This window comes from Rhamphochromis longiceps, linkage group LG18, assembly GCF_057381845.1.
Source record: "Rhamphochromis longiceps isolate RC_006_pf linkage group LG18, R_longiceps_female_GT1.1, whole genome shotgun sequence".
Lineage (NCBI taxonomy): Eukaryota > Metazoa > Chordata > Actinopteri > Cichliformes > Cichlidae > Rhamphochromis > Rhamphochromis longiceps.
The window spans coordinates 17,323,110-17,335,089 of NC_140574.1; the positions used below are offsets into that span (position 1 = coordinate 17,323,110).

At 38.4% G+C, this 11,980-nt stretch overlaps 2 protein-coding genes across 2 annotated transcripts; one reads left to right on the forward strand and one right to left on the reverse strand.

Moving 5' to 3' along the window:
- Nucleotide 1: 1 nt before the first annotated feature.
- Nucleotides 2-1,712, forward strand: znf830 (zinc finger protein 830). Its single transcript, XM_085388050.1, has 2 exons — nucleotides 2-595; nucleotides 682-1,712. Exons 1-2 carry the CDS (start codon nucleotides 94-96, stop codon nucleotides 1,236-1,238), a joined length of 1,059 nt encoding a protein of 352 aa, XP_085244176.1. The 5' UTR covers nucleotides 2-93; the 3' UTR covers nucleotides 1,239-1,712.
- efcab14 (EF-hand calcium binding domain 14) lies at nucleotides 1,479-9,599 on the reverse strand. The gene is made up of 9 exons (XM_085388049.1): nucleotides 8,890-9,599; nucleotides 8,186-8,334; nucleotides 7,889-8,034; nucleotides 7,066-7,164; nucleotides 6,853-6,960; nucleotides 4,544-4,696; nucleotides 4,318-4,426; nucleotides 4,088-4,219; nucleotides 1,479-3,026 (listed from the first exon to the last, which is right to left on the reverse strand). Exons 1-9 carry the CDS (start codon nucleotides 9,063-9,065, stop codon nucleotides 2,848-2,850), a joined length of 1,251 nt encoding a protein of 416 aa, XP_085244175.1. The 5' UTR covers nucleotides 9,066-9,599; the 3' UTR covers nucleotides 1,479-2,847.
- Nucleotides 9,600-11,980: the final 2,381 nt, after the last annotated feature.

Below are 11,980 nucleotides of genomic sequence, written 5' to 3' on the forward strand. Positions count from 1 at the left end.
GAGATTATTGTATTGCGTCATCTTTATGAGACGCGCGTACTTCTCCAGAAGCAACTCGCTGGCTAGCTAACGAGCTTGTTTTTGTTTACAAGAATGGCGACCTCTAAGAAAGGGAAGAAAGTTGTTAATCAAGAGGAACTTCGACGGCTAATGAGGGAGAAACAAAAGCAAGCCAGTGACAAGAAACGCGTCGAGTCTCCGTTTGCTAAATACAACAGTCTCGGCCACCTCAGTTGTACCCTGTGCAATGTGCAGGTGAAGTCCGAACTGCTGTGGTCGGCGCATGTTCTTGGGAAACAGCACAAAGAAAAGGTTGCTGAGCTGAAGGGAGCAAAAACTCAACCGGTGACACCGCAGAGTCAGCCACTGAAGCGGAAAGCACCCGACGACGAGGACGTTAAAGGAAAAAAGGCGAAACCCGCAGCGGCTCCTGGTCAGCCTTCGTTAGGACTGCCAGGAAATTTCTTTGAGAAACCCAGCGAGAGGGCAGCTGCTTCTTCACAGAAGACTGCAGGACTGAGCCTGCTGGCTGGAGTCTATGATGAGGACGATGATGATGATAATGAAGCTACTGGGGAGACATACAAACATAACAGTATGTTTGCACTGAAGCAATTTCCTAATGTTGTAAACCCGCTCAACATTTGGCAATAAAACCCTTTCTGATTCTGATTCTGACAGGTGAACAGGTGGCCACACATCCGCCTGCTCAGAAGGATGAAGCTGCAGGACTACCAGCTGACTTCTTTGACAGCTCCATCCCACCCACGCCTGCAATCTCCCATTCAGGCTCCATCCTCAAAGCAGACGTTCAGGAAAAGATCCCAGAGAAGAAAGACAACACAGCCGAGGCGCTCCCGGAGGGTTTCTTCGACGATCCGGTTAGAGATGCCAAAGTGCGCAACGTGGACGCTCCTAAGGATCAAATGGACAAGGAGTGGGAAGAGTTTCAAAAGGAGATCCGACAGGTGAACACAAAGTCCGAGGCCATCGTGGCAGAAGAAGACGAGGAGGGGCGACTTGAACGTCAGATTGATGAAATTGATGAACAAATTGAGTGTTACAAGAGGGTGGAAGTACTGAGGGACAGACGGGATGTGGTGAAGAGCAAGTCTCTGCCCAGAAAGCAGGAACAAGTGGACACTGGCGACAGCACTGAAGAAGAAGAGGAGGAGAATGAAGAGGAGTTGCTGGGGCTTTTGTCGCAGGACTGGAGAGCCAAAGGAGCTCTGGCCTGACTTTCTCTTGATATGTGTGACTGACCTCAGTTTTATTCAGAATATTGTTATAGCCTTCCTCAAGGTGGATGCCAATTTGTTCCAGTTTCCAAAAACTGTGAAGTTTGTGAAAATGTCTATCAAATCTTTCTCCCTTTGTATATTTCAGACTGGATTGGATATAATTCTAGTAAAAGACCTGAGTGCCACAGACACATGAGAATTGCCACTTTTGTCTTATGACACATGGGAATCCAACAATCAAACCTTTAACTGTATGTTTATTCATTGGTGCTCAAACAAAGACATTCATAAAATCTCTCATTTACATACAGTAGCAGCATGGACCCAAAATCTATGCAATGGCGACCAAAGCCAGCTAACCCATGTCCCGCAAAAACAATTAGTCGCCTACGTTAAGTTATAAATAATGCGTTCATGTTACATAAAAAGGAACATGCAAAGCACAACAGAATTAAAAAATGCAACATGTTGGATTATGTCTCTAAAGCAATTTTTTTTTTATCATCCCAACCCCATTTACAAGGTAACTAGATTAGAATACATTTTTACAGCATACAACAAAGTCTGAATATGACAAATTTATGATGTAAGTACAACATTATGAGGCCATTTAAATGGCATAAAATGAGTCAAGTCCAGAGTGACGATCAGTGCTTCTTATACTACCTGTTACATATTGTGAGCTATGTCTTCTGCCTTTCCACTGCAATTCTACACAGGTAACATCTAAATCATTTTGTTATTGCTACATATGCCTCATGAGTTACGGCTTTAAAAATCTTTTACGTGACTTTAAGTGTTCGTAGCCCTTCAAATCTGCAAAACATCAGGAAAATGCATAAAACAGAACCACAGTCACTAGATATACATGTACAGATGGATAATATACATGATCCAAACCATCTGAATAAGGTAAATGAGGAGGAACAATCAAACTTGTATCCAGCGTAGAAAATAGCATACAAAAGTATGTTTTTGGAGAAGTAAGGAAATTGTCTAAAACCAAAACAAAAGCCTGACAAAGCTGTTTATAGTAGTCATTTGTAAACATTCATAAAATTCTATCTCATGTTCTATAAATAAAGTTTACGTGAGTTGTACCAGGTGCCGGCAGGAGGAAAGTCTGCTATACACTGACAGTTACAGCCTCAGTAAAAGCTAAATACACAAAAACTTTACATCAAGATGAGACAGTTGGTCCAAGGAACGAACAAACCAACCAACAAATAAAGACAAGTACATGAACACTGCAAGTCTTAAGATTCAGGGTAAAGCAAGAGAGTCAAAATAATTCACACTTATTTTCCATGGATTAATAATATAAACCGAGCCGTTTGTTAACATAGGAGCTGGATGTTCTATATACAGATACTCATTTGGATTGCTGTTAAAATTTAAGATGCTTTGGGGCTGACACTAAGTCGAAATGGACTCGAGGATGGGGAGCGAGTACGGGGAATGTCAGTGTCACTTTTTCCACAATCAGTAAGATAAATATTCAGTTCAGGAAAGTGCAGCAATTACAGAAAAGAGGCGGAAAACCCAAACCCCACAGACCCAGCTGGGTATTCAATACTGTTCACTGCTCTCGGTGATGATGATGTGCTCACAAACCTAAAGCAGCTCTCAGCTCCTTCATCGAATACTTCTGATCCCCGTCAGTGTCAAAGCACTTGACGATACGATGGCTGGGTGTTGATGTTCCAAATATTTCCCTCAGGTCCTCGTAGGTCAGACTCAATGAATTTTGTTCAGCATCTGTCTGCTGGAACATGCGTTCCAAGTCTGTAACAAAAAATATTTTAATTACAAACAAAATTTGTACACTTTGGAAATATTTAATTTTCTGCTAAAAGCAAAGCAACAAGTTCTGGAGCCTCCTCACTTCTGTCCTGTTAGTTTGTTTTAAAACATCACATAGCTTATTAAGATTTAAAGAAAAAAAAAATCATAAAGAACATCAGGATTCAGCATTTATGATTTTAGAGTTAGAGCCGAAATACAAGGCATATACAACCACCAACAAAAAGTTGCCCAGTCTTCAGCAGATACATGTACTGCACATATAGTGACTGGGTGGAAATGCAAACTGCAATTTCCTAATTGTAAACAAATATGGTATATAACTGCCATGGTGTGGCTCAGTTTACCACACAAAACTGAACCTGTTTAATCCAGAGGTTGTGGCATCACTGCTTAGAAAGTGACCGTTCACAGTAGTGTCCTTCTTCCGTCCTGCAATCAATACCTGCACTCATGAAATTCAATTATTTGCTCTTAATTATGTTTCATTTCATGCCAGGACATTTGACAGAAATCTAATTTCATAGGTTTAGAGCATGTCCACACATTTACAGTTTTCTAAGAAAAATGCATTTCCGCACCACTCTAGCATTAGGAACCCTACAACTGAGTCTTTTAGAAATGCCTGATATTAGGTTTGCTAGTATGTGTGGAGATGCTAAAACATTCTTCTGACAACAGATCATTTTCATATAAGTGTGGATTTAGCCTCACTGTACTACAAGGATATGAAAGGACTGCGATGGTTTTGTTCTTGCAGCGCCTCGAAAGCTCATTAACGCAATGTATCCCTTTTGCTGAATCAATGCAAAAAAAGTATCAAAATAAGATTAGGGGATTATGCGCTGGGCTATTTGTTGGCTGAAAGGTAGTCTTATCATCTTGGTAAGGTTGCCAGGCAACAAGCAGAGACTCCTTTCATTACAGCGAAGAATCAATCGTCTCATTTAACTTCACAATAAAGCCAGCGTGTGTAATTCCCAATATTTTGATTTTTTTTCTTATGAATGCTGAGATATGTATTTTATAGTGTTAGAGTGCACCTGTCAGAGAACCGATGCCAGGCAGTGACACAGTCTTTGGACATTTTGTCCAAATATGTCTCCTCGAGCGGTTTGCAGTTAAAAAGGGAGGATGCCTGCTCGTCTGTGGCTCTGTCAGCGGGGTGGTGATCTCTGTCAGAAAATACATAAATAAAGAAGAAATAAGCATTAAAATGCAACACGGGGCAAATATGACCTCTGTGATGAGCTCCCTTTTGTCTACACTTTACCCTGCACATCCCCCGGTGTTGCTTTGGTTGTTGTAGCTTCGTTCACCGCCTCAGTTGCTGGACTTTCACTGCTGACTGCTGCTTCAGGTGCTGGGTCATTGTTGTTCAACTGTACAGCAGAAGATAAAATAAAAAGTGCTTACAGTGTTCCTGTAAATCCTGGTATCAACACAACGCCACAAAATCATCAAAGGGAAGGGAAAAAAAGGCTCATCATATTACTGACGCTTTGTTTTGAGCCGTTCTCTAATGAGGCCACTCTCTGATGAAGATCTGCCACTGTAGAGAGGAGGATGTGGATCTGCTCATCAGTCCATGTGTGGTGCTGCTCCTCTGTCTTGTTAACCTCACTCATGGCTTTTCTCAGGTCTGTTATGTCCTATAATGATTAAAAAGAACATGTCAACCATCTCATAGTTAAGGGAAAATAGATTTTATACCAAGGTGTTAACAGGTTCAGGTTGACAGTGTACCTCATATGACTGCTGCAGTCATGGTATCAGGTAGATGGAAGTGTACAATTACTTTCTGTGTGTCTTTTATCTTCCTGTTGTGCTAATGAAAAATAATGTGGAGAAAACATTCTGCAGTCGTCTCGGATATTTGACCTAGTTTCACTCTGCAAACTAAAGCATCTAAGCTCCCAAAATAGATTGGCACTTGTTTCATGTATTATGGATGGAAACACAAGGCATGAATCCAAGAAATGACAGGACCTTCTTAACCCAGCAACTCCGTCAATGTAAGCTTGACAAGAACTGCAAAAGCATGCATGCATTTGTGGTTTAACAAGTTAATCTCGCTGTGGCGAAGTTCACCTCAGCTTCTGGTTTGGATCTGTGTAACAGTTAAGCAGATCAACTAACATTTCATCGACTGAAACGCCTTGGTCATGTCTGAGTAGATATGTCTCAATTCTGAGTGAGACTGAAAGTACATTAGACAGCAGGACACCAAGTTATTTAACGCATTCATTCCAGTGCGCGCAGTACTTGTTTTATGCGCACACCTGTCTCTATACGTCCATACATAAATAATAAATAAGATCTGCAGCCTTCAGCAGCATTTGAAGGGAGCAGAGATGTAAATAAAAACAGACAAGCTGTCAAACAACATAAGTGAAATCCAACTTTGACATTGACTCATAAAATAATTTTTCAGCTTTGCTCATGTGAAATACTAAAGCTTGAAGCCCTATCCTATTTCTGAAGGAATACAGCTACTGATTATTCTGTGATGGTTGTCAGCTGCCAACACTGCATTAACCCTTCAATATTTGTGAAAAACTGCTGGGAAGGCTATACTCATGGACCCTTCTGCCTCTCATACAATTTATCAACATTGAGAAACAGTCGTAACTACTGAGACACACTGAGATATATAACCACTGGCTACTTTATTAGGCATATCTTGATAGTGCCAGCTAGGATCCCCTTTTTCCTTCAGAACAACCTCAGTTCTTAGTACATAACGAGTGGTTATTTGAGATACTGTTGCCTTCCTATCAGCTCAAAGCAGTCTGGTCATTCTTTTCTGACCTCTGGCATTTTCACCCAGAGAACTGCTGCTCACTGGATATTTTCTCTTTTTCACACCATTCCCTGTAAACCCCAGAGATGGTTATGAGGAAAACTCCCAGTAGAACGACAATATGCGAAATACTGAGACTAGCCCATCTGGCACCAACAACCATACCACATTCACTTAAATCACTTTTATCCCCCATTCTGATACTCATTTTGAACTTTCGCTCATCTTGACCATAACGACATGCCCAAATGCATGAAGCAGCTGCCACGTGTTTGGCTGATGTTCCTAAACATGCAGTTGAACAGGTGTAACTAATAGAGTGGTCACTGAGTGCATGTGGATAACACATGCACTCAATAACACAAACAAGAGGGTTGTGTACATTCTAGAAGGAAAGTAAAAAATTAAGAATAAAAATAGTTACATTTAAGTGACTAAAAATGTTTTTTGCATGTGTAATTACACAGAGCAAATTATTAAAGGGAATTTTTTCTGTTCTCTCGTTTGCTTAAATCTGCATAATTAACAATTAAAACAAAACGTAAAACCTAATTGCTTATACCTATATACACTTTCTGAATCAAGTAGCTTTAGCCATTTTCGCTTCAGTTTAAAAGACATTTTTCCTTCAGAAATATTAAAGATATCTGTGCTCCCTGACATGACACTAAGACAAAAGAAGAAAAACTGAGTGTTTAAAGCAGTCTCAGATTTTTGCTTTCAGAAATTGTTTGCGCATTTAATGTAATTATTACCTGAAATCTTTCCCAGGTTTATTATCAACATACATTAATGTAACTGCATGCAAACAATGGCCAAATAAGGAAAAAGTACAATTAGTCAACTGCAAACATACACAAGCAAGAAGTACAAAAGCAATCTGAAAGTGTGAATGTGTGGAGGAAGCGCTTTCAAGATCTGATATGCTCTTTAGTCACAACATGTAGTTGTACCAACTGTCAGTTGTTCAATCCAAACTATTACAAATGTCACTGATAAATTTACCACTGTCTCCTTCAAGTCGTCATCTTTCTTCTGAGTTTCAAGAGCAGCCTGCATAGTCTTCACATCGTGTTGTACACTTGTAAGCGTGCTCCCAATTGTAGCAACACTCTGGAAAAGAAAAATATTTGTAAAGTCACTTCTAACAAAATTTTTAAAAGGGGGAAAAAAGTACAAGGCATCTTTTTTCTGTTTTTATTACCCTTTTCTTCTCACCTTTTGAAGCTCTTCTACTGTTGTTGGAAGGCTAATTAAATCAGCAGCGGATTTCAAGTTGGCTTTTAAATGGTTTACAGCAGAGTCCAGCAAACTGATCTGTACAAATAAAAGACACAAACCATCCACTTTATTAGGAACACCTAACAAAAAATGCAATCTAATAGAACATCCCTCAAATTTACCATCACTAATGTTACAATATTCTGTTTGTTTTACATATTTAAAACAAATGTATGTGGTGCTTTTGGACTGTATTACTATTACATTATTATACTAGGTATGTTATTTTGTCCATCTTGCTTTGAATTTGAATGTTTCAGTAAAAATGTAACATGTTTGTTAATAAATTACTAAAAAGCTGACGTCTTAGTCTGGTGACTTCAACAAACTGGCATCTTTATATATTCAATCATTTTATCTCAGCAAACCTAAACTTAAGACTAAAGAGACTAAATAAATGTAAAAATCTTCTTCTTTGTTCCTACCTATCATTTCAGAAAATTAAAAAAAATCCAATCCAATTTGTAGGAACATAAATTATGCATTTTCTTTTTTACAAGTTAACACCACAAATTAAAAAAATATACTTTAACTACTACTGTTGGCACCACTTCTATTTCATGCATTATATCTGCAATTTCGAAAACTTTTCTAAAGCAATTTTCAGCTACATGGTATGAAAAGTGCATCATCCTGAGTTAAATCTCACTCTAAGTTTAACTACCACTCAGTAGCTTATCATTAACAGCTCAGTTTTGTATGTATGACTGAGTAAATGTCGAGGTGGTTTCAAAACCTCCAGACAGACATTATGACTGACCTTTCGGTTCATTTCTGTCAGATTGGACCAGAGTTTGTTCAGGCCTCTGCCACCGTTCTCAATATCATCAAGCTGTCTCTCCTTGTTTTTCAGGTCCTCGCTTAATTTTGGTATTTCACTTGACGAAACCTTCTGGCTGGATTCCACTGTAACAAAAAACAACATAAGTGTTAAAATAAAGGAATATGTGACTGTTTAACTAGCATATAAAATGCTTGTGTACAAAGTACAAGACCTTTTTTTTCTTTTCTTTTCAGTGATAACAAAAAGATAACAAGGTTTGTTTAGGAGTCTTACTGCTGTGCAGCTTTTCTTTCAGGGAGTCCAAATCTTCTTTCAGAGCAATCTGCATCCATATGAGCCCACCACAGGCCATGACACAGGCAGCTAATATGATGAACAGAAACAAGGGATAGCACACATTGCAGCACTGTGTGTAGCTTCTTCTGTAAAGAGAAGAAACACAGTAACGTGAGACAGCTTTACAGCCGTACACATTCTTCCATTTTTAATGAAGGAGATATTTTCAGAAAGCTGTGTGCTATGTTATGGGAATTATGAGGATTATTTGTAAGCAATCATGCTTCAGAAATCTGGATGGGTAGATTCTATACAGTCAATGATTTTCCTGATGCTCCGAGCACAGAAGCAGGAGAGTGAATTGATCTGACAATAAAGAGGTTTTCTTTTAATCTCTGCACTATAAAGGCAGTGTGCTCGATGGGAGCTGACTGTTGAAATGATGCTGAAAAACATATTTATTATTTTTACATTTTCCCATGTATCCCTGAAGTTTATAAAATAGTGACAAGCCAGTCCCAAAGCATGACACATTAAAACACAAGCACACGTTATTAAAAGTGAATTCAGAGGTAGAACTCACTTTCAGATTTTCTTTAGAAACTCAAAGTGAATTTAAGGCATCTTATTAATGAGGTCAATTGCGTAGGAAAAAACATGCTATACACACGTAACAAAATCTCGTTAAACTGCTTACTTACTTCCCAAAGTTGACTCCGCCGTTCATGCCGTTGAAGTCGTCATCGTCGGAACTCGAGTCCGATTCCGAGTCCGGAGGCTCGGTTCGGAGAAGCCGGTGACCGGAGCCCTTTTTGGTCTTCTTCCTCTTGCTGTCCCCGAGACCAATCAAAGCATTTAGCTCCTTCCTCTTCTTCATCTTCTTTTGAGGGGTCAGCGAACCCGCCGAGCCCGATTTAAACCCCACTAAATCCAATGTTTTGTCCAGTTTGGTAGATGTTAAGTTTACGGAGCGGAGCTAAGCTAACTTAACGTCCTTTTGCTAGCTTAAATTTCAACCAGGCAATGGTGCAAATAGATAAAAACACATCGGTTTTTTGGATTCTTTACCATACAAATAATGCACGAACAAAGTGTTCGGTGTGACGTTACCCTCCGACAAATAAAGGAGCTTCTCTAAAATAACTTGTTAAACGCGCTACCGGTTAGCTTCCTCGGCTAGCATCTGACAGCTTGCTAACGTTTGCTAATGCTGGTCGCCGCTGTGCTCTTACAACGTCTCATTGAATTTTAAAATTTGCTGCTCTGACCTGTGTCATTTCCGAAACACAGCATTCAAGTGTTTAAATAAATCAATACAACCTGTCGGTCATATCGTAAACATATTTCCAACAACAATTTGTTCTGCTGCCTGTGTTGTTTGGGTAGGGCGTCCCAGTAATCTCACAGCTCATTGGTCCAAAACGGTGCCACTTCCTGCGCTCCGTTTTGACAGGGAGCGAGCCATGGGAGCAAAACACCAGCCGTCCCCGACAGACAGACAGCAGTCGCACGGTCGTGTCAAAAAGTGACAGATAATATTTAAACTGTTGTAAATGACTTATACTCTGTCACTGTGAGCCAGGGTTTTGCAAATCAAAGAAGACCGATAACAGTGGAACACAGAGTAGGTGCAATAACGCTGAGTCATATATAAATATATATGAAACAAAAAATTTGATGGAGCTTTAAAGAAAACAGACGACAGTCTATGAATATTTAATCATTTGATTACAGTCTATTATATACTTTAAAAGCACCTGTTGTCTTGTAATGTTCCTACCTTTCATGCTTTGCTGAGGGAGGTTACATGCAAATGTGTCAGCCAATTGATTCAGAAAATCTGGTCATAATAGTTTTAACTGTGCCTTCTTTAACTGATAAGTGATGTTTTCCTACTTCTCAAAACACTGGAAAATTTCACGGTGTAATCACTGATGATTGTATTTTTGTGTTGTCTTTTATTACTTTTTTGTTTTTTGGTTTCAAGTGGACTATAATGACTGAAATAAATAAAGTTCACTTAAGTTCAGGATGTAAATTACAGTACAATAATTAAGAACAGTGTTGTGCACATGGCACACATAATTTAAATATCAGATAAATATAATACAATATAATTCTCTCTCTTATTTTGTGTATTTGTGATAAAATTGGGACAAAGTTTATAATAGCATAACAATAGGGGTTTATATGTTAACTTCTTGGTTCTTTCATTTTTCCATGTTTTTAGATGAGGCACTGTTTTAAAATATAGGCTTTAATAATGTTGCTAAAATACAAATCATGATGACATTTTATAATTAACATGGAAAAAATTCTTATTGCAAATTAAAGATATGCTGTTTAACAACAGGAGGAGTTGTTGTGGTTAAAAAATAACTTAGCAAACACTTGCATCCACTTACACCTACATTAGAGATTGTACTCGTTCAGTTATGATATTCTTTTATAAGATCCTATTTATACACTTTAAAAATAGGGACTTAAAGTAGTGATCATTTTCATCCACAAGTAAAAGAGTTTATGCTTTTTAAAAAAAAAAAAATTCTTTGTACTTTTATTCCCTCAGCAGTATTTACTTATTCATGTATTTATTCTTTTTTTTTTTTTTAAATGGTAACATTAATGATTCTGGGCAAAAATTAAAAATTAAAACTACTACCAGGTAAAATGAATAACACTGATTATTTTTCACTCACTGTGCACTGCTTTGCTGGGAAACATTAGGTTCTGGCTTTCATATGGATGGTATATTGACACCCACTTACACACTAGTGAAGATCAATCACACACCCTGAAGGGAATGGACTCCCCAAGCAGGACAACATACCCTGTCAGCCAAACCACAGAAAATACTAAGGAATGGCTGAAGGGTAACAATAATAATTCACTAATATTCTAAATAAATATTTAAAGGAAAAATCTTTAATTGAGTCAGAGCATCTGGGCAACATTATTCTCACTGCAGGATTAAATTCCCTGAAAACTTGGCTTCAAATCTTACAATTCTCCAAAGAATTAAATATTTATGAACAAATAAGCAACAATCAAAGTTAAGGCAAAGAAGAAGAAAAAAACCCTCAAGTCTGCTCTGTGTTGGTGATATTTTATCAATGTCATCATATTTTGATGGAAAATGTTGCCAAGTTGTGATTTGTTAATAAAAAAAATTCCATGCTACCTTTTTCCTCACAGGTTACCTGCTGTGTCAAACAAATGAGAAGACTAAAGAAGAAATACATTAATTACAGTTTCCCTCGGTCGCTTTGGTTCAATTCTCACAGCACAAAAGTCATTCTCACTACTCTTACTGCAGTGCTCCAATCAGTGACGCATTTCCTCACTTACATTTGACATTCTCATTGTTTTTACACACACTGCTATTGTTTCTAGACAGACTTCACTTCTAAAAGTATTCGTTACTGTGTTCACACACTTCTACCTTGAATCTGACAGCTCATCAAAACAGTTTGTACTTTTGTCACAAGTCTAGATTGCTCGCTTTCCCGAATACTGTCCAGCATTGCATTAATTTTTTCAATCAAATTACTTTAAACTTTTTTCAGATATGTGTGAAAGAATAAATGCAGTAACACACTGTCAGAGGTTTTCTTGCAACAAATAGAAATGTTCCTCTGCATAGTTTGCAGGCAACGAGTGGAGTTACTGTTGCCTTCCTATCAGCTCGAAGCAGTCTGGCCATTCTTCTCTGACATCAACATTGTACTTTCACGCAGACAACTGCTCCTCACTGGATATTTTCGTATTTCAGAAACCCTAGAGATGGTTGTG